This window comes from Passer montanus, unplaced genomic scaffold, assembly GCF_014805655.1.
Source record: "Passer montanus isolate IOZ18808 unplaced genomic scaffold, ASM1480565v1 scaffold8, whole genome shotgun sequence".
Taxonomy (NCBI): Eukaryota; Metazoa; Chordata; class Aves; order Passeriformes; family Passeridae; genus Passer; species Passer montanus.
In genome coordinates, this window is record NW_024373256.1 from 5,510,544 (window position 1) to 5,538,376 (window position 27,833).

The 27,833-nt window shown below is 49.1% G+C and overlaps 2 protein-coding genes across 2 annotated transcripts in view; both read left to right on the top strand.

The window, feature by feature from the left end:
• Positions 1 to 1,405: 1,405 nt before the first annotated feature.
• LOC120513267 (cytochrome c oxidase assembly protein COX19) lies at positions 1,406 to 4,801 on the top strand. The gene is made up of 3 exons (XM_039732495.1): positions 1,406 to 1,625; positions 1,736 to 1,847; positions 3,933 to 4,801. Exons 1-3 carry the CDS (start codon positions 1,544 to 1,546, stop codon positions 4,018 to 4,020), a joined length of 282 nt encoding a protein of 93 aa, XP_039588429.1. The 5' UTR covers positions 1,406 to 1,543; the 3' UTR covers positions 4,021 to 4,801.
• Positions 4,802 to 16,534: 11,733 nt separating this feature from the next.
• Positions 16,535 to 27,833, top strand: part of ADAP1 (ArfGAP with dual PH domains 1) — a 51,193-nt gene continuing 39,894 nt past the window's right edge. The window contains exons 1-2 of the mRNA XM_039731913.1: positions 16,535 to 16,722; positions 27,018 to 27,148. Coding sequence (XP_039587847.1) covers positions 16,638 to 16,722; positions 27,018 to 27,148 — 216 coding nt within the window. The 5' untranslated portion in view covers positions 16,535 to 16,637. The remainder of the gene's footprint in view (positions 16,723 to 27,017; positions 27,149 to 27,833) is intronic.

A 27,833-nucleotide genomic window follows, 5' to 3' on the forward strand; every position in this document is an offset into this window, starting at 1 on the left:
AAACCCATCTATTGTTCATAGCCCTGAAAACCTCATAATAAAATCTTATATTTCAAGCTGTGCAAACCAGTTGCTTATGTAATAGAACATGGTGTAATTTTCCATTTACAATTTCAATACTGTAATAAGAAAGCAATCAAAGCATAAACAAAAGACACTTTAAATGGAGGTGCAGTTAATATTTCCATAATGGCTGTCTTTAAAAATTGAAGCTATTTCATTTCTTTTTCTCCCAGCCTTGAATTCTTTCTGCTTAGCTCAGTCATTTAATTAAAAGAAAATCAACTTAAGAAAGATAAAATACTGTCTTAAACCAATTGCAGCTATGGGCAAAGAAGAAAAAATGTCAGTGTAATCCACGGTTAACACTTGGTGAGTTAAATTAAAGCTATTTCTCATCCTCCCTTCAGAAGGAGACTGTGAATCTGCAGAGTTTGTGCTGTAAACCTGTGGGCACAAGGGGTGTTTTTCTTTGTTGTACATCTTGAGGATCTGGAAGTTCCCCATTTCTCCAGCCTCTGCCAGCACCCCTTGGTTTTACGGGTGTCCCCCACCATTTATGCCACACGATGGGACCCCAGGTGCTTGTAGGAGGCACAGAACGACTCAGTGCTGTCCCTGGGGTCTGTGCACAGCTTAAACCACGAGGATTGTGAGGGATGAGGTGGCCAGCATGGGCGGCTGTGGCTGAGCAGAATGGGGACAGCCCATCCAAAATCCTGTTTGTGAGGGAGCTCATCCTGCCTTCCTGCCAGCGCCATCCCCAGGCTCTGGGATCACACACCAGCCACAGCTGGGGCCAGAAAATGGGCTTTTAGCTCAGGACCCAGAGCTCAGCAGTGACAGGTGAGGAATTTATTCTTGGGGCAGAATGGAAGAAGCCTGGCCTCAGCCCTGCCAGAAAAGGGAAAGACTGGACAAGGCTGGATCCTTTATTGCGGACAGCAGGCTCCAAGTTTGGCTCTTTCCTCCTGCATTTCCCGATGCACAAATGCCAAGGACAGACTGTTTTTCCGGGGCCCTCCACAGGCAGGCAGCCCCCGGCCATCACACCCCCATTGCAGGAAGGAATCCCCGAACAGCCTCAGCTGGGAGGGACCCGCCAGGACCCCAAAGTCCTGCAGAGGACAGCCCAGAACACACTGGCAGCATCCAGAGGGGGATGAGGACGGCGACGCGGGGTTTGTGCGGAGGAATCGGTGAATTTCCCAGGTCTGTCGGAGCCCGGGCCGCAGCGACGGGCGCGCCCCTCCCGCTGGGGGCCAGGCCCAACATGGCGGCCGCGCCGTCTCCATGGCGACGCACGCCGCGCCCCTGTTGCCATAGCAACGCCAACGCCGTCTCCATGGCGGCGCGGCCCCGCCCGCTGCGGGAGGCGGCGGTCACGTGGCCACGCTCGGCGCGCTCGGCGCTCGGCTCCCCCCGGCGGCGGGAACGGGCGGGAGAGACCCGGAGTGACCGCAGAGTGACCAGGAGTGACCGCAGAGCGACCAGGAGCGACCGCAGAGCGACCGCAGGGACCGGGCCGGCCCCCCGCAGCGACATGTCCACCGCCATGAACTTCAGCAGCAAGAGCTTCACGCCGCGGCCGCCGGACAAGGGCGCGTTCCCGCTGGATCACTTGGGTGCGGTAGCGCGGCCTAGCGCCGGGCCTGCCCCGCGCCGCCCCTCAGGGCCCGCGGGCCCGCGGCCGGCCCGGGCGCGGCGGTAGAACACCCTCGCTGTGTGTTCGCAGGGGAGTGCAGCGCCGTCAAGGAGCGCTTCATGGAGTGCCTGCGGCGCAGCGGCTACGAGAGCGCGGCGTGCCGGCAGAGCGCCATGGCCTACCTGCAGTGCCGCATGGACAGGCGAGTGGCCCTCGGGAGCGCCCCGGGAGCCGAGCCCGCGGCCGGGAGGGGTTCGTTTGTCCGTGAAGGACAAGCTGTTTGTTTGTCCGTGAAGGACACGGGTGCTCCGTGGGGTATCTGGAGGTTAGGTGTCTGAAAAACGCCAGTCACTTGTTTTTTAAAGTTAATTAATTTTTAAAATTTAATAGGAGTAATATAACTGGAGTAATAAAAATTTAGACAATTGGGATTAGGACAATACGAGGCAATAAGAGCAAAGGGTTATGGACGGTCCGGGTACCTTCTCTGGGCAAAATAAGCCCGAAAAAGGACTCACGTTAACAGAGGATTAATCCTTAAAAACAATAACCTGTTGCATATTCATACCCCTCATACATGATGCATGAATTCCATTCAAACAAAGGATTCTATCTGATCATCGTCAAATTCTTCCTCTTAATCCTAACGGTGTCTTCATGGCTGAGCAAGGCAGGAAGAAGTTCATTTCTCCTGATAAAAGAGCAAAATCTTTCTCTGAAAGATTTAGGTGTTCTGTGGCTGCTATCTGGTGCAGGTACCTCATTCCTTTCTTTAAAAAATCCCACATACACAGTTCCTATTTTAACTACAAAAGTTACCTTTTAGTTATAAAACTACATTTAGCACACTGTTAAAATATTAATACAGCACTACTAATCAATACAACCTGGTGCATAAAGTAAATATCTGTGTAGAGCCATAGAATATGCACTTTTCACACCTGCTTGTGGTTTCCATGTTGTCCAGCCCCTGCAGAGGGGTAACAGTGAGCAGCTAAGATATCAGACACTGTCTCACTCATCATTTTTTGCACACACAGAAGTATACAAGGTACTGCTATTAAAACTACATGTTACTATTAGAATAATGAAGGCTGTTTTACAGCGTTCTTTTAGCCAAGGTGCAAAACTCCAGCCATGTAACTATCTAGCCAGGATGGGTTATCTGTTGTAATTTGTTTAGCTAAATCTTTTAGGTTTTGTAGCTGTTTATGAATGGAAACAGAACGATCAGGTAAGTTCATACCACATAATCCCTCAACATCTTCACAGCCATGCCCCTGTGCTAGTGAAAGGAAGTCAGTGGCAGCTCTGTGTGTAAAGCAGCATGTCTGACCACCTCTTCATCTGTCAGCAGTCACTGACCACAGCAGAGGTGGCATTCACTTCCTTGCTGAGCCAGCACCCCAACTGCAGACCCGCCAGCTTCCACCCTGCCAGCAGCCGGCGCGAAGCTTTTTGTTGTTTGCAGCTGTGGTTACAAATTAAACTTTTAACTTGTAGCCCATACTTTGCTCGCCCTCTGCATGGCGTGCTCAGTGAGAGCTGACTCTGCTCAAGACGCCTGCAGGTGTTGTGTGTAACTTAACAATGAATTATCAGAGCCAGTGGTATTTTTATGGCATACACCAACACAATTGAGTCTTAATTAATGCTGAGTTCAAGTGGAAATAATTTGGCCTGTTAGCTCCTTAGAAATATGTTTCAAGCAGGCAAGTTACAAGTTTTTATCAGTTAAAGTGAAGAAAGTGTTGGTGATTGATTTTCCAGGGATATTTCCATTCATGCCTTGCTTTGCAATGCTCCCTGTACAAGGGTGAGTCAGGGAACTTTGAAAAATGCACAAATTTTCCTGTATCTATGGAAAGTACATTGCAAATCAAAAAGGAGTTTGAAAATCACTACAGCAAAGTCTAGTGGCACCACAAGGGCTGTTCTGAACCAGATTCACTTGAAAATGTAAATGGCATTGGTAGAATTTTAGGAAGCTTTTATGCAATGTGTTCATTAAAAATAACCAGGAGTCAGGTCATTTTCTTATGAAACTCTTACTCAATACCTAAAATGGGGAAATAACACATTTAATTAGAAAACCACTGTTAAGGGGGAAAAATAATTGCTGAGGGTTGCTTTCCTTAAAGTGAATTTTCTTATCAAACAGCAGGCACTCTGTATAGACATCTTGGATCTGTTTAGGGTAAATAATAGTTAATGAAATAGAAAATGCTGCTGTTCTCTTGGTTATAGGTTGTGTTCTCTAAAGTGTTTTGTGTCTTTTTTACTCTAGGCAACTTATGGCTAATGAACCACTGGAAAAATTGGGATTTAAAGACCTGATAAATGAGAAATCAGAAGAAAAACCTGAGAAGTCGTGATGAAGGCAGACAACTTTGCTCCTCATGAAGGGAAAGCATACTCTGAATGTAGTACATATTGTACATTCTGTTCATATTGCAATAGGAAGTGCTTCCTGAAAGAACCTTTTTTCTAAAGTTTAATTGCCCTAAAATAAGATTTTTCTTTAAATGAACAAAAGTACTTCCTTTGTCTACTTTGCCAAATTATTTCTTAATTTCTTTCTTTTAATTTCTCCAGAGGCAAAATAGTTACAGCCAAAGTGTTCTCCTTGTCTCTGTAAGAACAGTGAAGTCTTATTTTAAGGGGACAAAAACCAAACCAAACAATCCTTTATTGTGTAGGTCTTGAACTACTGATTAATCTTCTGTGGACAGTACTGATATGGTCACAGCAGTTACTTGCCAGGTGGAAATAAAGCTGTTGTACTTTAAAATTGATTTTTATTAAATACTGGCATTAGTCCCATCCCTGGGGTGGTCTCACCCTGCTGTGGAAGACACTGGGGTCCTGTGGGGGTACTTGAGGCAGTGTTTTTTCAGTCATTTCATCTTCCATCATTGTTGGGAGAGTGTTTCTAGGTCCAGACACCAGGCAGGGAGTGATTGTGGTTTTATTTACAGTGCCAGCAGTGTTCACCTAATTTTTTCATCATTTAACTGGGAATAGTGGTATTTCTCTTGCATGTTCTCATGCAGTTGAGTTTAATTAATTAATGTTGAGTTCAAGCAGAAATAATTTGGCCTGTTAGCTCCCTAGAAATGTGTTTGAAGCAGGCAATAAATGTGTAAATCTTCTGGATGTGTTTCCCACTGTATGTTCTGCCCTGTTATCCCTGCTGCTTTTGTTTTTGTTTTTAACCCAGTGAATCATTTCTCTGTGTATCTGGCTCTCTCTGCCAAGGCAGTTCCCTGAGGCTCCCCTCTTTATCTGGTGTCCCCTCTGATAGATCTCACCTCCCCTGCTGGCTGCTTTTGCTGCTGCCTCTCTCCACTGTGCATCTGCTCATACCAAGTTCCAGGGAAGGGTGAAAGAACATTTTCTGCTCTTCATGCTGATATTGGGGCTGAGATTTGAATTGTTGCTCTGTCTAATCTGATGAAACAGAGTGCACATAGCTCAGAGTAGGTTCCTGTTTGAAAAGGACATTAGCCTGCTGCTGCATATTTTATCCCACTTCATTCTACTGTTCAAATGATATCTTTTGGTGAGATTAGTACATTTATAGGAAGGAAAGCAGAGATAGTATTGCTGCAACAGATACTAAAAGACATTATATTAAACCACTGAATAAGAGCTTTCTTTTAGCAATACCAGGTTAGAATTAAAATAATCTCCAGCATCTTCAGAAGAAAGAAATCAAATTTCATGCTTCTGTGCTCCTTGAATATTATAAGGTGAAGTGAATTCCTGGTAGGTATGAAAGAAGCCACCAGTGGTGGGGGAATGATCTGGGCTGTTAGCAGTGGTGGTTTCATTTTTGGGCTGTTAACTCTGCACTGCAGTTTTGGCCAAGCAGTTCCTTCACCAGTTCCATCTGTGTTTCCATGAGACATTGATGCCAGCCCTGTCCTCTGGGTTGTTACAAAGTTTTTGAGGTGTGGAGTAATTTCCACCCTAACAAGAGTGGGGGTGAGAGGTTTGCACCTTTCACCAGCCCTAAGATGTCATCCTCATCCTGTCCAGATCCCTGGGCACGTCTCATCCTGCTTCCCAGCACAGCTGCTGTCCCCTCGTGCCAGGACAAGGAGAGCTGAAAATCCAGGGAATGGGCAGAGGCACTTCTGTCCTGGCTGTCAGCACTGGCTGCAGAAAAGGATATGTTCAGTGGAGCTTTAAGGGAAGCTCAGAGCTGCTGAGGGACATCTGACATTGAGATGTGAAGCAGCTGAGAAGTGGTGGGGAAAAAGTCCATTAGTGCCAGACCTGGGGTCAAACAGTTTTCCCAACTTGGCTGAAAGGGACAAGTCCCTGCAGCACTGGAGTCATCTGGGAGAGTTCCCAGAATGTTCTTCAGTTAATTCCTGCCAACATACAAATCATTAATTAAATCTTTGCACTTGAAACCTCTTTATTTTAGTATTGCTGGTGGTATCCAGGTTTGTGCTCCTTTAAACTGACAGTGGGGTGTAAGCCAAATTAAAGCAGTAGGTTCATAGCCAACTTTCCTGTGCCCAGGCTGAGGAGGAACCTCTCCAGGAGCCTGTCACCACACTGGGAAAAAAATCTGTATTCTTTCAGGAAACGCTGGGCTGAGGTGTGTGTGCTCCAGGGTGGCAGTTTGTCAGGGACACTGATTTCTAGGTGGAGCTGTTTGGGGCTGATGAGCTGCTGTGCTGTGGGAGTGCATCAATCTTCCTGTGAGGAGCCTGCCAGGGGCTGCCCGTGCCAGCGCTGCCGTGAAGCTCCGCCTGCTGACAGATCCTGCGACCTGGAGACAGGAAAACCATTGGGAATCAGCTGGGATTGACGCACAGCCTGCCAGCCTGGCTGGAATTGCACAGGTGTGGAAGGGATAGCCCGAAGCAGGAGGAAGTGGTGACTGTGTTGGAGCGAAGATCTGTGTGAGCTGTTACCATCGCAACAGAAATCAATAAGCCAGGGAGGTGCAATTGTCCTTTCTGTAGCTTTTCTGCAGCAAAGCCTCATTCACACCCTAATGAGGCACCCAGCTGCTTGGGATCGGTCCCAGGGAGTCCCTGGAGGGCTCTGGATCAGCAGAGCTTTGCCCACACATTCTTTGCTCAGATTAAAATCCACTCAAGCACAAAGAGCTTAACCTTGATCACAGCAGATATTTGCAGAGAGAACATTGCTGCAAGTTAACCATCGTGACGTCTTCCTGGGAAACCTTGAGCTCTAGGTGTATCCAAACAACTACTGTGACCTGCAGAACCAGGAAGAAAGGGTTTAATAAACATTTCCAGAGCTCTGGGTGTGCTTTCACAGAAAAGCCCACACAAAGAGAGCCTCCTGTGCTTGCTCTGGAAATGGGCCATGGTCCAAAGTCCTTTGTAGGAGCACAGTGAGGCTGTGCCTCGGTGCTGGGGAGGGATTGTTGCTGCATCTGCCACCTGCAAGGACATACCTGGCATAGCAGGAGGCTCACAGCTGTCAGCACCTGCGGGGTGGATGTTTGGGGCTGTGAGCAGGCAGAGCAGTGGGTGTGGCTGCTGACCTTCACGCTTGGTCCTTCCCCAAAGCATTCTCCCAGTCTGTCCCGGCTTCCAGCCCAAGGAGCTCCTTGTGGGTGTTGCACTTGTAGTCAGTGGTCACCAGCTTGGCTTCCTTGGGAGAACACACTGTTGCCTGTGATTATTTGCCTTTGGGGCAGCAATCAAAACAGCTTTTAGTTATTGCTGCCTTTGGTTTTGGCTGAACCAGGTGAGTGGCAACGAGTTAAAGCCCCTCTTAATTTCACCTCATTTTTGTCTCACTCCAAGCAGAGAACTGAGAGGCAACATTTTCACTGATCCCCTGGAATGAAACCTGGGTTGTAGGAGGCTGTGAGAGAAGGAACAGCCTGCTGCCATATAAAAAATGTCAGGAGCATCACTTGTTGCTGCTCTGAGAAGTGCCTTGGATGTTCTGGCTCCACTGGAGAGCAGTATTTTTCTACATTTCTCATCCATAATTCCTGGGATGGGAATGATACTTCTGCTAGTGTGCAGGACTGCTGTCATGTCTGGTATTATATCTATCCAGAGGACTTCAGTGCTTTGTGCCTGGAGGAGATCCATGCTGCTAAATTTGCAATGTTGTATATTATATCAGGTTTCCCACAAAAAGCTCTGACTCAGAATCATTTAAAAAAAGACTGGAAGTGCATATACAAGGGTATCTTTCCTTTTCAAGGGTATTTCAGTGAAAACTGGACATCTGATTAAACTTATCCTTTTTTAATTTTCTTAGTGATCTGCTTCTGTGAGTAACTGGAAATGTTGATTTTTGTCAGGATGCAGCAGATTTTCTAGCTTACAGATTTCAAGACAAAATGCCTTCCTTCTGGAATGAAGGTGCCATATGGCTTGAAATGCATAATTGATCACTGCTCAAAATAGGAGCTTCATAGAAAGTCACCTAGAAGTCCAATGAGTGTGTGCAGGGGACTTGATAGACCTTGATCCATTTTTTGTTTCCTGGAGCTGATGATGATACAGGGACAGATTTTTGTGGCTCTCCCTAGATGTTCTGATGCTTGTGCTCTCATTATCCAGGAGATTTTGGGATTTTCATTAGCAGATGCATCAATCTTAAGCTTGCTGACTCCTGCTGGGCTTGGCTGAATGACAAGCTGGCACTTACCATAAAGGCCAGCAAAGGCCATGGTTCTCTGGGAGGTAAAACAGTTCAGCTGCTCAGGTCTGGTGGGCTCAGTCCAGCCCTTGGTGTCCCACATTTCCCCACCTGCAGTGGGATGCCTGCACAAGCAGCCCTTCCCACACAGTGTGAGGAGGTTCCCACTGCTGTGGGAGGGATGTTGGCCACCTGCCCTGCAATGAGCAACACCATGAACCACCTTGTATTGTGGATGCTTTTCTGTCCAGGTCCTTGTAAACTCAGATAGGAGCAGTGCTGGAAAGCAGCCTGGCAAAGACAGAGCAGGGGGGTGAATAAAGCATGGAGACAGAATGACCCAGGCTTTTCACTTCACCTTGATGGGTTTAAAAAGCAGGTTGTTGGGGTGCTTTTGCAGCCCTTTTGGGCAGCTGAGTCCTTTGCCTATTTCAGTAAACTTAGGGGAGATGACAGCTCTGATTTCTGGAGGATTTCTAGTTGTGTTGCTGCTAGCAAGCCCTGCTCAGCAAGAACCTGCTCACACACCCAGTTCTGATCCTGCTTGCAGAGCTGCTGAGCAAGGGGAGCACGTGGGAAGGCAGCAGCATGGGAGGGGGAGTCAGGCCCCCTCGTGTCTCTCAATTTACATTTCTCTGTTATTAAACCATGGTCTGCTTTTCAGCTGGGTTTGGAAGCATCTCTCCTTAGTGGGCAAGGCAGGAGAATGATGGCACTACTGAATCTGGGACACCAGGATGGCCCTGAGGGTTTGATGTGATGCTGTGTGCTGCAGCCATCTGCTGCCAATCTACCAGGGCTCTTCTCCTCTGGGTTGCACTGACAGCCCCAGGTAGCAGGGCTGGGTGATGGAAATGAATTTCACCCCACTGAGGAAGTCAGGTTTTGGGCAGGCAGAACCAGATGGGGAAAAATATTCCCTCTGCCACTCAGGATTGCAGAGAAGCTGCAGATCAGATCAATGCTGAGAAGAGTGCTGGTAACTCAGGGTGCTGAACCTGGCAGGAACAAAACCCCCCACTGATAAATGAGTCTTCACGGTCCCATGAGCAAGCAGCAAGTAGGAAATCCCAGGGGTGTGATGAGGCTGGATCCTTGCTGGGGGCTGAGGTTGCCTCCCTTGGCTTTTGCTCTTTAGTGTGGGGGTGGGAGTTAAGTTGTGCTGACTCCAGCCCCTGGATTAAGCAGGTTGTCTTTGGCCTTGTCCTCACCCAGCCCATACAGAGCACAGGCTCTGAGGTGTGCCTGATGTTTGGCACATCTCCCGTGTCCATGTGCAGGCTCAGAGTGGTTGCTAAGGCAGCACAAATCTTCTCAGTGCTTTCCAATTTCTGTCTGATCCAGAGGTGGAGGTGTACTGTGTCCATGTCCAATCCCAGAGCAGGATCTGTGTGGATAGCAGGGGCAGTGCCATGGATCAGGAGTGACCAGTCTGTGTGCACAGACATCCCTGGGAGTGGTGCAGGTGTGTGGGGTTTAGTTTTGTTTCCCCCAAACTGTGCTGCAGAGTCTGGTGGGAAAGAGGGACTGTCCACTGCCCACAACCAGGATTTGGCATGGAGGAGAACATCCCTGGCAGGAGATGACCTTGTGTGAGGGGAGATGCTCAGGCTGTGCATGGGCAGCACAGAGATGTTACAGGAACTGGGTCACTGCAGGGCTGTGCTGGCAGGAGGTGCAAGTCCTGGTCAAACAGAGATGCTGAGTTCACTGGCTGCTGAAAAAGAACCAGGTAGGTGAAAAATGAGAGCGAGTCTGGAACATCCACCTCCATCCTTTCAGCAGGCATGGCAGGAGACTTGCAGGTGTGGTGGTGCCAGCTAGAAGGACTCTTTTGAGCACAGAGATGTCTGGATTGATGGCTTTATTTCAGCTTATTTTAGCAAGTAATAGGCAGGGGGGTGATGTTTATCACTGAAACTGGAGCTGGCTGTACTTTAGATCACAGCTCTAATCGGCTGCACTGACTGGGACAGTAAATCACTTCAGCAGCACTAATAACACAGGGTGATGGGTGTAGTAAACCCTCTGTGGCAGCAATAACCTGGTCCTGCTGGTTCTTTCACTCAGGTTGGTGCTTCTGCTCTGCTTTGTTTATTAAAGCTCCTTCACAAAAGCCACCTGGGTGACTGCTCCAACTCAGCCATTGAAATGGCTGCTCTCCTGCCATTCCCCAACCTGGCTTGGGCTCTTTTTATCCCCTGCTATAAAACTGTTTATTTTTGCACCTGTTTAGAAAGGCTGTTTGGCCACAGGGGTCTCATGATGTTGTTTTCATGGCTTTTGGAGCAGGGCTGCTCTGTTGTTGCTAGAAATAATTGCTGTTAATTAATTCTTTGCTGATTTTTCTTTGGCAAAGCACACTGAAATAAACCGATAAATGAGCAGCATGCTCTGTATCTCGACGTTGTGGGAGCTTTTAGGAGGCATACAGTGACATCCAAACAATCCCAGCAGCAGCCAGAGGAATGGCAGGACATGGCCCTCAACTTTCTGTGGACAAAGTTAATTGGGGGAGGCTGAATTACCATCTCCAGCTGTTTGGCAGCTCTCTTCAGGCCGTCATTTTTAATCTCTTTCTAGAGAAAAACCACAGTTTTGTTTCCATCTACTGCTTTGCTCAAATCACAGCTGAGCAGTGCTACAGAAGGGGATGTGCTCTCAGCTGCCTGAGCTGGACCAGCAGGGACTGACCACTGGGGCCAATAACTGCACTGTTTTCTCTCTTCTTCTATAGCCTTTTAAAGTGGTTTTCCTTTTTTCTTCTGAGGAACTCAGGCTCTGCTGCAGAGACTTCCAGACCAGAAGAGAAGTGCTGGGCTTGCCCCCTGTCCCGTGGTCCTGCCTGTGGCACCATCCCCTCCCTGCTCTGTGCTGGAGCAGCTCCTGGTTCCCAGCGCCCAGAGCGGCAGCAGGTGGGTGGGGGACTTCAGTCTCCACCCTGGCAGGTGACATCACACAGCTCAGTCTCCTGCTTGAACGTCTCCAAGCTGTTCCTGGAAGGATGAGCCATTTGAGCCAGGAAGAGATGGAATTATTGGAATAAAGCACAAGCAATCTCCACAGTAAGTGCTGCCCTGCTGTTTGCACACCAAGGCTGTCCTGCTGGGTCTGACTCAGACTGAATTGATGACGTCCTGCTCTGAATAATCACTTTAACTTTTTTTTGGAGGAGCTAATCCCCTGATGTATGAGTGTCATCACAAACAGGTTGGCTTTCTCCATACAGAGATTCCACAGGCCTCAGTCTCTCAATTAGGGTAAATCAGGAATAATGCTAAAAGCAGTGGCCTGCCACAGACGTAGGTGAACTGTTGACTTCCTTGGACTAATTTCATCTCCTCTGTGCACAGAAAAGAGCCTGTCATTGGGCAATAGAAATCAGTATATCTCCAGCTGGTTCACTGCAGCTGCCATGGAGCCAATTCCCTCAGCTGCCCCCTCCATGTCATATTTTACATCATAGAAAATGGGTTTGGTGCAACAACAGGACTGTTGCAGAGCTGTTTTTCTTACACTGAGATTTCCCCAGGTGCCGTGGAGCAGACATACAAATATCCAACATCTTCAAGCCATCAATTACCCTCTCTCTCTCTCTGATGTATTCTGGCTCCCAACCATGCTGTCTGAGCAACTAAGCAGCCCCTGCAACCACGTTGTGACCCCCAGCCAGCCCATTGCTGGCCAGAGGCAGGCGGAAAAGAAACTGAAAGGGTGTCCTGAGCACATGACAGGCTGGTGGTTGGAGGAGTTTTGTGGCAGCATGGCTGTGAGAGAGCAGTGATCAGCTCTGGGGTGTTGCAGAAATCTTAAAAAGGAGATTTTGGTCTGAACCTCCCCCCTTGTCCTCATTCTCCCCAGTTCTGCTTCCCTATAAAGGATCTCTGTGGTCTGGTTTGCATGGTGGTAACTGCATGACTGTTCAATTATGGCAGCAGAGGATTCCCCTTTTTTCACACTGGTGACACTGGGCTGCAATAGAATTAACTACTATGCAAATGGAAGGAAACCCTGATCTGCAGATCACCCTGCAGTGAGACACTTTTAGAGCTGCACAACACTTTGTCTTCTTGGAGGGCTGCTGCAGGTGCAGAGCAGCTCTGCAGACACAGGACATCACAGTTCTTTTTCCACCCTCACATCATTTTCTCCTGCATTGTCCTCTTCAACTCAATCCACACATCCTAACCACACAGAGTGTGCTTTTCCCTGTTCCACACACACACAAAAAAAATCTCACAGGCTCCATACAGCAATTTGCTCAAAATAAGAGAAAGTTGGCATCAGTATTGGATTTTTGGTTCAAGAATTTTTAAACTGCCCTGCTCTGAGATCTCTGCTCTGTGACATTCCTCCCTCCCAGCTATACCCACTCTTGATTTAACTGGATAACCCAGAAAACTCTTTCTTTTTTAAAAGAAAAATCTCTAGGATTGGTTTCTTCCTTTTTTTCTTTTTTTTTTTGAACAGGAAACCAATACTGCAACGGAAACGAGCTGGTGCTGGTTTAACATAGGTGTGGGTGCCAGTGCTGCAGCTTGCTCACACAAACCTCCAGCTGCCAGAGCTGCCTCCCCTGTGGTGCTGAGGAAGCCTATGGAACCCTGCCTGCTCTATCTGCTACTCCAGAGTTTTGCTTGAATGCAGTTGCCGTGGCATGAATTATTGATATTTCTGTTCAGGTTTGCTGTTCACGCAGGAATTTGTAATGCTTCCCCACCTTGTGCTGGGAATGCGCTCCCGGGTCACATCAAGGCTCGTGTTTAACACCCTGTCACTTGCATGGTTGTGACATTGATTTATCCATTTCAGGGCTAGGGCTGGGAAATTAAGTGAGCCCCAGAGTAAACAGCCCTTACCTAACAAAAGCCTCGAGGTGAGAGGAGCTGATATGGAAGGGCAGGGAGAAGGTGTAGCTATGTCTGTGCGTTTTCAGGCATCGCCACAAAGATGATGGAAAGGTTTCTAGGAATTTCTGGGCGTTCTTTGGCCTGACCTCAGTATCTGGCATTTCCAGAGGCTGCCCCTGCTGCCACTGTGCTTAGCACCTCAGGAGATGGCATCAATGACGTCCGTTTCTAAGGCAACAACCTTGTGACTTAGAAAAGACTGAGTTAAAGTGTGTGTGTTTACAAACAAACACATCTTACACATAAATATGTAAGTACTTACATATGGATATGAATTTATGCCAGACCTCCAAGTCACTTAGCAGTGGAGAGACAGGAAGCATCTGAATGAGGGTGATGTATTGACAGCAACAACCCATCTCCAGAGAGTTTGGTCAGAGATTTTGCAAGAAATGGGAGCTGTGGCCACATTTCTCTTCACAGAGAAAAGCAAAGCACAACTTCCCAAAAATATTTCTGAGATTCACATTCTCTGAACCACAGAGAAAGAAAAAACAATTCTTATCTCATTTACTGCTCCTGTGTTTTAGAACAAGTAGAATACATTGTAAAAAATTATTTACCTAAAAAAAATTAGTAATTAAATTCTAGTGTGTTTTGATTCATTAACCAATTAAATCTGTATGTGCGTGTTGGGACTGTCAGTGGACAGTCACGAAATTCTGTACAGTTAAGTTAAATTAAGTACTTGTACAATTTCAATTTAAATGGTGTTTTGATTCATTAACCAATTAAATCTGTATGTGCGTGTTGGGACTGTCAGTGGATAGTCACGAAATTCTGTACAGTTAAGTACTTGTACAATTTCAATTTAAATTTAATATAACATAGTATAGAATAATATAGATAATAAAGTAATTAATTAGCCTTCTAATATCAGTGGAGTCAAATGCATCATTTCTCCCCATCCTTGAAGTTACCCTGCTTTTACAATAAGGAGCAAATTCATTTAGGCATTCCCTGAAAGGTGCTACCCACAGGAAAAGCGTGGGGAAAAGCTCAGAGGAGGGAACATGGACAAGGCTGAGCAGTGATGCCCATTAGCCCCCTGCAGGGGCAATCTTTGCTCTTTACCCCATGTGAGATATAAACTCAGATGCAGTCCCTGCTCTGCGCCAGGAATCACACTCCTCAGGAGTCAGTGTCCATCAGGAGAGCCTCAGTGCCTGCCCTGGATCAACATTGTGCCAACCAACACTGGGGCAATACCCAGCCTCTCAACCTTGGATAAACCAGGAGTAAATTTACCGAGACACCCTTGTACATGTGAGGTTGGCTCAAGCCTCTGATTTCCATTGAACAAAAGTTTATCTTCATTTCTGGCTCATTTAGTTCCAACTTTTCTCCCTGACTCTCCACATTCCCTCCACCCACACGGGCTGTTTGTTCCCCATGTGGAGTCTGGAGTAATTGTGATGAGATTTAAATGCTGAGGATGCTGCTGATCGACCCTTGCTGGCCCTGCTCCCCTGCTCTGCCTGTCCTTTATGAAACTCTCCCCTCTCATCATTGACAACAGGCTCTGTTTTATTTGATTTTATTACAAGATATAAATTTCTGTCTGCAGCCCTGGCTTCCAGCACACGGAGGAGAGACAGGAATTGCCTAGCAACCAGGGGAACAAAAAATTAAGAGAATCAATAAGTCTTAATGGAAAGCTAAACAGAGACTTTCAAACCAAACCCCCTCCCTGCTCCCAGCCCTGGCCCACACTAAGTCCATGACGATGTGCAGCATCCTGGCTGTTGCATGAAGCATTCAGCAAATGCCTCTTCTGCAAAAGCCAAAGTGCACATGAAAACCTGGCCTAAGCTGGGCTTAGGTAAAGCTGTCCTCTGGCATTTAGACTGCCAAGCTTGAGCACAGCACAAGTGTGGAGGGTTAAGGTGCTCTGCTGAGCTGGTTTCTCTTTGGGGCTGTTAGTGCTCCAGGTAAGTGTTAGTGACTCAGAGGCTGAAGAAGGTGAGGGTCTGGGTGCAGCAGCTCAGTTTCCCCACAAAAGGTCTGTGAGGAGGATTATGCCTTTGGTTACGATAGGAGTGAGTTTCCAGACATTATCAAGCTGTGTGTGTAAATCCAGCAAGCCCAGCACGATGTGTGACACTGGGTTGAGTCAGCAAGGAACAGTCCAGCATCAGTTTAAAACAGAAATAAATCTGGATGCAGTCACCTGTCCGGCAGCACAAATGCAAAGGTCACTTAGGAAAACGTGTTCCAGGCAAAGGGAGCATTGTAAATGCACCAGACCATGACTCTGCCTGTATTTAAGGGGCTATTTTCTCCCACAAAGTGTTCTCAGGAACCTGCTCACATCCTCATGTTTGCAGGATCAAGATGGTGGTTTGGCTGTGGAAGTTTTCCAGGAGCTCCTGGCAGCCTCCTGCTGCAGATGCTCGTGCACAGCCTCAGCCTCATGGGCAGCACGAATGGCATGAGCTGAGCTTGCAGGAGGGCTCTGCTTTGTTGGAGGAATCAGAGTTGGGTGATTTAAATGGGGACTTGCTTTGCAAAACCAAGATTTGTTTTTGTAAGCAGAGACTTGTGAACCACAAATGGGACATTGCAGCATCACAGGTGACCCATACGTGAGAAGGTTTCAGCAGGGGTTAAGGGGACACAGCTCTGAGCCCTTCCTTGGCCAAAAGCTTCTCACATCCTGCCCTGAGTGACACTTTAGTCTTTGACTGGCAAAACAAGGAGTCTTTCCCCATAGATGGCATGAGATGGACACCCATGATAGCACAGGGATGTTTTCCCCTGATACTCCCCTGACACCATGGAGGTGTGAAAAATGTGGAAGACATTGGAGGACAGTCCTGCCAAGACACAGATGTGGAAGCTGCTGGTGATGCACCAGGACAGTAGTGAAGGAGGAGTGTTTTGGAGTGCATGGGGCTACCGATGAGGCCTTCACAAGTACCCCCAAAAGCTGCTGGTGTCACAGGGGCATCCCAAATGCGCTGCTCATGACCCTGCAGGTGCTTAAGCGGCAAGGCCCTGCCCAGGGAGAGCTGGGGCCGCTGCCAGCCGCCACCTCGCACAGGTGAGGACCCTCGGTTCCCACAGGCGACAGGAGCAGCTGCAGCCGCCCCCCGCCTCCCCTGCCCTCACCCGGGGCGGCGCGGTCGGCGCTGGAGCATCCCCATCGCGGGCAGGAGTTAAACCGGGAGAGGCACCCCTGAGCGCCGGGGACACCCGGCGGGTTGGCATGCCCTGAAGCTCGGGGACCCCCTCGGGGGTAGGGGCGGCCGCGGTGACGCGCTGCCGCTGGAGGTCGCGGGCGGGCGGCGCGGGGAGCCGGCAGCGCCCGCTGAGAGCGGAAATGGAGCCGCCCGGGCGCCGCCCGCCTCGCCAGCGCCCCCCGCCCGCGCCATGAGGCTGCCGTAGCGCGGCGGAGCGAGCGCAGCCCCGCCGAGCCGCCCGCCGCCCCCATGGCGAAGGAGAGGAGCAGGAAGGCGCTGCTGGAGCTGCTCCAGCGGCCGGGGAACGCGGCGTGCGCCGACTGCGCCGCCCCGGGTAAGGGCAGGGGAGGCGGGGGGCGCGGGCGGCGGCTGCACCTGTCCGCGCCGCACGGCTCGGTACCGCGCGGCTCGGCACGGCTCGGCACGGCAGTGTCGGGGTGCGGGGCTCTGCCCTCTCCGGGAGCCGCGGGGGTTGCGCCCCGCCGAGGGTGTGCCCGACCCCCCTCCGCCCCGCGGGGGATGCTCCGGGGCTGCTGGAGGGATGCGCTGCGCTGCCGCGGTCCCCGCGGAGCGGCCCCGGCCGAGGTTTCCCCAATTTCCCCCGGGCCGGGCCGGCTCCTCGCCCGGCCGTGAGCGCTGATGTCATCCCGGCGGGTCCCCGCGGGCTGCAGCGCAGCCGGGGCCGGTGAGCGGGCGGAGGGGGCTCTGCCTGCGGGGGCGGCGTGTCCTCCGTGCCCCCTCGGCTGCTCCTGCCCTGTCACTGAGCAAACACACGGGGACAACCGGAGGCAGCGCTGCGGACATCCTGCCCAACAACCTTTGCCCGGCTGCCATCGATGGGTGCCTGCGCTGCGCAGGGAGCGGGGCTGGAATGTCTGTAGACGTCTTCGTGTGCGGAGGGGAGAGAATCTGGGCTGGGAATGTCTTCTTCGCCTTTTAGATGGTGAATTTTTGGGGTCGGGCCGTGATGCTGTTGCTGAGCACAGTCTGCGTGGGGTGGTGGGCTCTGTCTTTGAGAACAGCCTTAGAAAAATTGCGGAGCAAGTAACTTTCCTGTTTTTAAAACGAAAAATAAATCACCATACAAAACCACCTAAATTTGTATTAGCTTGAGCAGGAGGGCTCTGAGGAGGGGTGTAGAAGGGATGTCCTTCTCAGCCTCTGTCCAGCTGAGCCCTATTTTCCCAGCTATTGATTTGTTTAGGATGTCAAGATCTACTGGATACCGCTATCCAGCTCCTACCATTCCCAGTGGTTTTACATCCCTGATCTGCATCCCAGGACACTGCAGCTCACTTTCAGATGCGCTGTGTCCTCAGGTACCCAGCTGGAAAGGACAAAGAACTTCGTGCACAGCGTGAACGGCTTTGCAGCGCCGCGCTGCTCTGCCTGCTCCCACCCATCTGCCGCCGGCTGCTGCTGTCTGGCTGGACCAGCCCACCTCGGAGGTGTCTTGCTGAGCACAGCTTGGGCTCCCCGTGTAGGTGTCTGCCTAAATTGTTCCTTCCTGGAGAAAACTTTACAAACCTGGGCCGTTCAGATCAGCGGGGTGATTCTCCTTCACCCTGTGGGTGTAGAACATAAAGCCCCCAGGAAAAATGGGGAGTTTCTCAGCATCACCGGGGTGGAGGTGGAGCTGTATGTCAATAAAATAGCTCATGTCAGGGTAAGGAGGTTGTTGTTAAAGGCACCAAAAGGGCTTGTAGAACAACAAAACCATACTTTGGTTTTGATGACGTTTGCATACAGAGATGTCTTAGTGAATCTGAAAGTCAGAGAGGATAATTTGGGCCAGTGTCTTTTGTAAGTCAGGGTGTGCTATATTAACATCGTTCAGCCTCTTCAGAACCCTCATGGCATTATTCCTTAGGACCACCTCCCTGTTCATCAACCCAATTTCTTTAGTGACTCCATTGCTTCAGGTTCTTTGGCAAACGAGAGCTATTCATGGTGCTGTAATGTGCTCGTCTGCCTGGGAGTGACAATAAACTTGAGATGCCCTGGGCTACTTAACACAAGATAATAACTTGTGTCTGTGGGTAGGATAGAAAATATTCAGCCTGAATTCAGTTATTCAAGCTGGGCAGGTGTGGCAGGCCAGCTCTTTCTGGGGATGAGGTAATGCAGGAGAGTCAGGATAAGTATCCAGAGAGCCTCCAGAAAGGGGTGCAAGAATGTTCTTTGGTGAGAAGTGGGATGCACAAAAAGATAAAGGTGGCAGCTGACACTGGAAAAGTACCAAAGCAGGGAAAATGAAGCAAGAAGGAAGGAAGAGGGAGGGTATGGAATGAGCAGAAGATGAGGGAAGCAGGGCAGAGTTGTGCTTGCCCACATGTGAGTATCACTGTAGGGCTGATCTGGTACAGCTGGGGGAATGCCAAAGATCAGGGTTTGCTATTGCTGTTTCTCAGGTGAAATACTCTGTTAGTACAGGATCCATGAGATCCATGCTAAGAGGGAGCCATTTAGCTCAGGGATGCTCCTAACAAAGAATAGGATGGGTTGGAAATGTAACAGGGGGAAATTCTGTTAGTCGCTTTAATTTGTGTATTTGGAAGCCAGCTGGGTTTTCTTTTTCTTTTGGAAATATTTGTTCGAGAAATCAGCCAGCCAGTGAAAGTTTGTTTGTTTTTTTCCTTCCCTGCTGACAAAAAGGGTTATTTTCTTTTGTTACTGCTTTGGCATTTGGGAGAGGCTCAGTAGCCAGAGCCCTGAAGCCACAGCTTGTCCCAGGTATTCTGTGTCCTGTCACAAACCCTGGTGCAATGGAGCTCTCAGTGTGGCATTGCTGGGCTGAGCTGTGACCATACAAAAGTCAAAGCCAGAGACAGACATGGGGCATCAGGCTTTTCCTCCTGGGCTGGGTAAATAACTTCATCCCCTGCAGGATCACCCCATCTCCTTGGGGACATCTGGGCACAACCTGCTGCTTTGCCAGAATTTGCCACGTAATCATAACAGGATGATTGAAGTGGCCCAGCCCTGTGAGGCTGCCCTGCTCAAGTTGTGTTTCCCTGGTCTGTGCAGGGATGGGCACACCTGCCCCTGGGTGGGAATAGGGTGTTGAGTGTGGTGCTCAGGAAGGGCAGATCTGGGTCTTCCCCAGAACCTGTGTGTATGTCTGGCAAAAAAAAAAAAAAAATTCTCTTTTGTGAAACCAGAGGTTTCAAAGAGATTTTGAGGGATGTCTGAGGTGGAGAGAACAGTCTGGCCATGGTAGCTGGGAGTGCAGAAAGGATGCTAAAGTAGAAAGTGAAAAATCAGAGTGTAAAATAACTGAGAGATTACATTTTTCACTTGCAGGTTTTTTGTGTTTGGAATGGGATTTTTTTAGGTTTTTACTAATTGCATTTTTATAAAACCTTAAATTGCAAAGAAAGGTTGTTTTGAATAAAAGGTATTTCAGTTGCAAAAAATGTCATTGATCTGTAATGCATAATGAGACTGCCTTGGTTACATCTTCAGGACTGAATTCTGGGGTAGGAGCCACTAATAAAGTCATTAGATGGGGCTTTGGGTCCTCTGTCATTACACACTTCTGTGTCCTGGCTGTTGTGTTTTTTGTGGGTTTAAAGCTGTGCTTTCTCAGTGAAGACAGCATGGTAAATGCAGTCTTGAGTGCAAACTGAGCAGTGTTACTGAATTGCTGGTGTGTAATGGCTCTCTGTGCATTAGAATAATCTTTTTTTCTTCAAGACTAATGTGGCAGTTCAGCCTTTTCTTTTTCTAAATGATTCTTTGTCTCAGGCAATCTTTCCTCACATCATAAGACGGATGGTTATCTCAGGGCATAACAAGACCTTGAGTATTTCTCTCTTTATTTTTCTATGACTTAGGCTCGTGTTTCCATGGAGTGAGAATTATTTTACATTGTAGGAGGACAGAGAGGCTCTGAAGACAGAAATGGAAATCCCATCAAAGCAATCCTGCAGTTTAAACCCTCCAGCAGCAGTTTACATGGCTTGTTATCATTTTATCTTTCTTATTTGGGATGGATTACTGGGACATGGATCCTGGCTAGCACTGGCCTCTGTGCCTGAGGCCCCGAGGGGGTGAAGGATGGAGGAAGAGCAGAAGGCTCATGCTGGAGGGGAGTCTGAAATTGCAGCTTTGTGCTGCAGAGCCGAGCAGATCTGGTGTTCTGGTGTAACAGAACCCTCTGGAAGCCTGAGGGTGTCTGAGGTGCTTGTAAACACCTTTTCCTTCTCAGTTCTACAGCAGGTGAAGCTTTTCCACTCCCTGGATGTCAGCAAGTGAGAGCGGTGATTAGAGAGCGCTGGGGATTGCTTGATGTGCTCGGGATTGAGGAGGGCACCGCTTTGATCTCAGCCCTCTCCTTCCTCCCTGCAGCCTCTGCTCCTGAAATCCCAGATGGGGAGGGCGACTGGGTCCTGCCAAGGGCTGTCCCTGCCCTCGGGGGTGATGGGGCTCTGCCTCGCAGCCCTTCCCTCTCGTGCCCCCTCTGCCTCCCACTGGAAAGCTGTTCCAGAGCTCTGCTGCTCTAATGGCATGAAACGGGATTTTCATCATCCAGCTCAAAGTGGGGACTTGTTCCTGCACCTCCATTGTCCTCTCGCTTTAATGCTGAATTTATTTATTTATTTATTTATTTTTTGTCCCTGGAAATTGGCCAGCCCTTCTCTCCAGCTGTAAGCAGAGGGGTAAGAAAGAAAGCAAAAATTAAAAAGTCCCACAGCAGTTGTGTTTAGCTCAGTGCCACTTTCTGCCGGAAAAAAGGGGCTTTTTGGAGCAAAGGAGGTTTAATGTGATGGTGGTTTTTGTGCTGTCCTGGTGCCTGGGCTGCAGCACAGTCGTGGGCTGCAGGCAGTGAGAGGGGCTGTGGGACCTGCCATTGGCAAGTTTAGAGCCTTCACTGAAAAATTTTCCTACTTAGAGAGGAGAGTTGGTGGGAGGTGGTTTGACTTCAGTGTTAACTCTTTTATTGTTGTTTCTCACATGCATGACCCGGGTCTGTTTATCAGCCTCCTGATCCTTGCCCAGAGTAAATAGCTGCAGAACTTCGGTGCTGAACACGAGGTTCTCTGTCTCGGGCATGGAGGAAATGAGCAGCAAGCAGGAAAGGCTTTGTGCTTGTGTGGACTGCACTGAAATCCCTGTGGTTCTACCCTGTATCAGTGTCACATTTCTAGTGCAGGGTAAAAGAGGCTTTGTCTGCCTGCAGACCTCTTCATCACCTCAGCCAGGACAGGGTTCAGGAAAATCCAGGGAATCTGCATCCCAACCAAGGAGCAGCTCCCACCCAGCTGGGGTGCAGGGGTGCAGCAGGGTCAGGCCATCATTTGTGTGCTGAAGGGTGAGTTGGGGATGTGTTGCTGTGCATTAGCCTCAGATGTTTGCCTGGATCATCAGTATTGTGCTATAGGAAGTGATAAACGTAGTTTAAGGCAAAAGGTGGAGCAGGAGCATCCAAATTTTGGGACTCTGAGTTCTTGCTCTTGTCTACTCTGGGCCTGTTGCTGCTCTGCTTCATGGGATTTTGGATTGGTGGCATCTAGGGATCTTCAAATTGGAACCCCATGTTTATATTCTGGATACAGGAAATACTGGTTATTTATTTTTTAAAAAATTCCATTACCATCCAGCTTCTCCTCTCTTTGGTTTCTATAACTTGTCCTGTGTCTTTTTTTGTTTTTTCTTCCATAATATTTTCTGTGTCTAGCCTTCATTTTTTTCTTTTTCCCCAAGTTCAGGAATGCTGGGTTCAAGCTGTGGTGTTCATGGTTCTCACTGTGCTGGCTTTTCCTGAGGCTTGTGGTGGTAAAAAGGGCTGGGGGAATAAGTTAATTTCTGAATTTAGCTGTGTTGCCCAAGTGGTTTAGTTTTGTCTTGGGTACTTCTCTAATCTCTGCCTTTGTTTTCAGATGAATAAGATGGGAAAATACCAGCCCAGTGCCCTTCTCCTGAGCTTAGTTTGGCTTTGTTTGTTTCTTTAATTTTTAAAATGAAGCTGATTCACGTCTTTATTTTGAAAGGCATTATGATCTGTTTATAAGTTACCAGGAATCTCTACCACACTGGGCAGTGAAAGCCTTTTAGGGCTGGAATTGGTCATTCAGGATAAGAGTCTTTCTGCACTTACAGCATTGAATTTGGTTTAATGTTCCCGTTGTTCCTCGTTCATTTTTATTCCTTTTGGCTTGAAATAATGGAATAAAGTAATTTGTGTGGAACTTAGGCATGCTGGAGAGTTTTCATTAGGCTTCACTGCTGTTTGCTCAAAATTCTGGAGGCTTAGGAAAAAAAATAATCTTTTTTGAGCAATGCCCAAAAAGCCCAGGTTATGACATATTGCCATTTCATTGCACTTTTTTTGGCACGTGCCCAGACAGAATAATAAAATTCCTGAGCTCTCAGTAATGCCCAGCATGGAGAAGGTGTTGAAGTGTCCAGCAGCAAGGTGGACTCCACCTCTCTGTGGAGGCCTCCACTTGCCAGCCATGCACCCGGGGTCACTGGCTCACTAAACTAATGGTGCTGCCCCAAAATTCACTGTTTTGTGTGAAGACACTTATGAGCATTTATTTTCATGTTTGATAAGATGTTGTGTTATCTCTGGTGCAGTCGTTTGAGGGATTGGGGTCTGTGATAATGTCACTATAGGACACGATGTGAACACACTGCTGTTCTCAAGGTAAAAAGGGAAGTTTATTTTCTGACTCTGATACTTGTAGATTTCCAAAGGTGACAGTGGCTTGGAGGGTGAAAGTGCCACCTCTCCAGTGACACTGGACAAACCAACAGTCCATTGAATTTCTCCTCCTCCACAGAAGAATGCAAAACAATAAGTTATTTACAGAAAGTGTGTGAGAAAGTTTGCTACAAGAATGTAAACATCAGAAGGCTTAGAAAATCTTTAAAAATCAGGGTGACATGGTAAGCCAAGGCTGGGGATCACTGGTGTTATCCATCATGTCTCTGAGCTGAGAATTTGTTCTGGAGAGCAGAGAGAGGGACCATGGTGTGTTTGGGGAGCACCACAGCCTCTGAGAGCCCCAAAGCCCTTAAAAGGCTGTGGAGAAGCATCCCTGCAGCCGTGGGAGCTGGCCCTGGCTGGTGTGTCACCATCCCTGCAGCCGTGGGAGCTGGCCCTGGCTGGTGTGTCACCATCCCTGCAGCCGTGGGTGTGTGGCTGACCCCTCTCTGGGCTTCTTTGAAAATGGTGTCACGAGTGCAGGGCGTGGGGGACGAGGGGAAGCAGCACTGGCAGTCCCCAGCAGCTGGAGCTGGGGAATCCTCCACCCCCTGCTTCCTGCCCACGGGCAGGTCACAGGGCAGCACGAGCCCGAGGGCCTGCATGGCTCTGAAATCCTTTGGTTTGTGCAGATGATGGTCAGGAATTCCTTTTGGCTTTCAGCTAAAGCCTGCAGAGGTTTGGGCTGCCTTCTTTGTGTTAGATGTCCTCAGCCAGGAGAGCAAGAGCATGAGAAATCTCAAATTATGGTAACAGTGACATTTCAGAGAGACTCACCCTGGCTGATCAGTTTGTTCTGGGGGTTCTCACTACCCAGCAGTTTTTTGGATGGGGCTAAGTCAGTACCTGAGGTCTTTGAGCTCTCCTCCTGCTTGGTGTTTCCTTTGGGGCTAAACCCAGCTGCCCCATGTGGGTGGTTTTGGGCTGTGACTGGAGAGCATCACACAACCAGCTGAGCATCCACAGTTCCTCCACCCAGCCTTGCCACGAAAGACATCTTGCTCAAACCAGAAGAGCAGTGAGGAGGAAGTTGCTGTTGATACCTGGCTGAGATGTGAGTCGCTGGGGGCAGGTGAAATGTGCATCTCTGTCATGGTGCTCCTTGAAATCTGCTCTGTGGGACACTGGTGGTGTTGGATGGACACGGGTTTGGGTCTAGGCAGGAGGGGAAATGCTGAAGGGAAGGTGAGCAGGAGGAGATGGCCACTGGCTGTGGGTTATGAGAACAAGGTGAGAGCATCCCTTCAGGGCTGGGTCACCATTGTCTGTGCTCCTCTGAAGGACTGTCACCCTCTGGCAGCCACACATGGTGACCCTTTGTGAATGATGGGATGTAGGTGTGTGTATGTACCCTGGGATGTAATCCAGCTTTTGTTGGCTTAATTAGACAAGGCTTGCAAGGTGTGGAGCAGGGGGGAAGCGTGTTTAATAGGAGTCTGGTCTGCAGAAGAGCCTGTTGGTGTGAGGAGGATGCTCCAAAGCCCAGGTGTGACTGAATCCTGTTGCTTGAGGTGCTGTTTGCCCATGCCAAGGAGGGACAGCTTGGATATGAACTGACTTGGTGGCCACTGCAGCTGGAGTTTCCTGCAGGATCTTCTTGCAGGATGTTCCTCCAGCAGCTTGTGTCCCCTCCCAGGCTGGGGAAGGTGTGCAGTCTGCTGGTCCTGTCACACTCAGCACTGCAGGCAGGGGAGGGGTTACCTCCTGGGCAGGACTTTGGAAGCCTGACTCCACAAAGCTGCAGACAGCATGAAGAGATCCACCTGCGTGCCTAAGATAAATCTGGAAACATTAAAGTGCCATTGGGACTCCCAATAAATCATGTTTTATTGGCCAGTGCATACTTTGAGACCTGTTTCCCTGGGTGGGGCAGTGCTTTGATCCGATCTCATTGCTCTGGGAAGGATTGGAGCTCAGTTATCCTGGAGTGGCTGTGCTGAGCCCAGGGACCCAGCTCCAAGCTTTGCTGCCTCAGCTTCCTCACACTGCCACAGCTCTGTCCTCTGGACCCTCTTATCATGTGTCTGATCCTCTGCATTAAGGGCAGTGATGGCTCCTTGAACATGAGACCTGCTGCTGTCACCTTGCCTGATCCCTTTGGGACCCCTCAGCAGTGCTGAACCTGTGGATGTTTTTGTGGCAGGAAGTTTCGAGGGTTCCAGGCTTTGATTACAAACATGTTTTGGGATGAGAGAGGACAATGTGATGAGTTAGAGCACAGAAAGTGCCTGAGCATGCAAAACTCTTGATTCTTGCTGCCAACCTACAGCCCAATAACTGGCTTTGAGGTCTTTGAGGTGGGAATGAGTGGGGTGCAAGATCTGGGATGGGATGTGGAGATGTCACCCAGTGCTTGAGGAAGCAGCAGGGTGGGCAGCACCAGGCACTTAGATCACCCTGACTGGTTTTGTACTTGCCAGGCTTGAGTTGTACCATTGGGGTCTCTGGTGAGGATAGGAGACCACGTGAAACAGAAAAAACCCACCTTTGTGTCTGCTGTCAGCTTGGGAATTCGCTCCCCTCTCCCTTGTGGGCACCCAGCTGTGTCTGGTGAGAATCCTCGTGTAGCACTGGGGTTTGCATCTGAGCAGAGCCACCTCTGGAGAGCTGAACTGCTCTTCCCCAGGGTGTGCTGGGGGAGGCTGGTGGCAGCCCTTGGTCACCCCTCAGGAGCTGAGCTGCCCCATGGCAGCCTGCTCCCTGCACTGACACAGGACATTAAATATGGATTAGGAGGAGGAAGCACATTCCCTTGCCTTGTATAAATAATTGCTGTGCTGTGGGCAGTGAGGTTCAGGGCGATCACAGCGGGGGAATAAAAGGCTGATGAGGGGCTGTGGGAGGGGAAGACCTGCCCTCACCCAGCCTGGTGCCATGGGTAGGCTGAGGGGCTCCCAGGCCTGTGGGTGTGGGCAGGATGGGGATTTGGTGTCTGGCTGGGTGACCTGCAGTGAAGCTCGTTCTGCCGGGGCGCAGCTGGAGCCGCGGGCGCTGACATTTGCCTTGGAGTTCAAACAAAGATCCCTGTATTGGCTTTCTTGGCAAGGCAGTGCCAGGGACACTGCTGGATGTGTCCTGCTCCTGGCCCCTGCCCTCCTCCTGTCCCTCTGTCTCCCTGCTTCGGGCAGTGCTTCTCCCGGGGAGGAATTTGGAGGCAAGGGACTGTGTTTACAGTGCTTTGTGTGAGATGTCAGCCCGGGGCTGTAAACAGTGCGTGGTTTTGCTCAGAGAAAGTACAGAGCTGCCACTGGCAGCATTTTTCCATTGAGGCAAGGGCTGGAAACCTGCTGGCATGGAGGGCTGGGCTGCTGTGGGAGCTGCAGCTGTGGAAGGAAAGTCTCTGTGTGGAGCACATGTAATAAATAAATTAGAAGGGAGCAGCACAGTGGCTTCCCTGAGCTGATGTAGTTTCTGTTCCATGCAGTGTTTGGGTGGAATTTCATCATGAAAGAAGGATATTCCCTTTTCTCTTCGTGTGAGCATGGAGTGAACTCTGGAGGTCTTGGGCACATGCAGCTGTCTGTATATTGGGGTTTGGAGAATAACAGCTACATTGGGGATTGCAGATCTGCTAATTGTTAGTTTAATTTGTATTCCTATCAACAGAAACATTTATTTTCCTTGTCTATTTATCTGATGCCTTTAGACTCAGGGATGGGCACATGCAGCTGTCTGTATATTGGGGTTTGGAGAATAACAGCTACATTGGGGATTCCAGATCTGCTAATTGTTAGTTTAGTTTGTATTCCTATCAACAGAAACATTTATTTTCCTTTATTTATCTGATGCCTTTAGACTCAGGGGCATCAGACCTGTTGACTCCTGAACTCCCCTGCCATACCCTCTCTCTTCCTCCTGCTCCCCTACATCCAAAAGATCAATCAAGCACAATTCCCCCTTTTCCTTCTTGCTTCCAGACCCGGACTGGGCGTCGCACAGCCTGGGGATCTTCATCTGCCTGAGCTGCTCGGGCATCCACCGCGGCATCCCGCAGGTCAGCAGGGTCAAGTCTGTGCGCCTGGACGACTGGGACGATGCCCAGGTGGAGGTAGGTAGGGGCCAGAGCAGCCTTTGGGCTCTTCCCTGTGCTGCCCTGCCTGGAGATGCCCTTCCTTCCACAAGAAATGGGATTTGTTGTGTTTGGTGTTTTGTGCGTGGAGACGCGAGCTCTGACTATGTTCAGAAGGCTGGTTTATTATATTGTGATATATATTATATTAAAATGATACATTAAAACTATATTAAAGGAATAGAGAGAAAAGATTTATCAGAAAGCTAGAAAGAATAAGAATAGAATGAATAACAAAAGCTCTTGACTCTTAGAGTCCGATGCAGCTGCATCTGTGATTGGCCACTAATTAGAAACAACCAACATGCACCAATCACAGGGCCATTAATTGGAAACAACCAACATGCACCAATCACAGGGCCATTAATTGGAAACAACTAACGTGCACCAATCACAGCTGCACCTGTTGCCTTCCACAGCAGCAGAGAGTTATTGCTTACATTTCTTTCTTGAGGCCTTCAGCTCCTCAGGAGGAAAAAATCCTAGCAAAGGATTTTTTATAAAATGTCATGGTGACAGGGATTTTGGAATGTGTGCCTACATAATAAATGTGGGAGCGAGGTTGTGGTGCTGGCTGGGGTAGAACACTCATTTAGTGAAGGATTTCCCCATCCCTTTAAAGATGTCAGTGAAATAGCATGTACAAATCACTAATTGTTAATGA

What these genes read in the sequence shown, in the direction of transcription:
- LOC120513267 (XM_039732495.1), top strand. Translation starts at nt 1,544, where the DNA reads ATGTCCACCGCCATGAACTTCAGCAGCAAGAGCTTCACGCCGCGGCCG. An exon ending in GTTCCCGCTGGATCACTTGG is followed by an intron (nt 1,626 to 1,735) that starts GTGCGGTAGCGC and finishes GTGTGTTCGCAG; the next exon opens with GGGAGTGCAGCGCCGTCAAG. An exon ending in CTGCAGTGCCGCATGGACAG is followed by an intron (nt 1,848 to 3,932) that starts GCGAGTGGCCCT and finishes TTTTTACTCTAG; the next exon opens with GCAACTTATGGCTAATGAAC.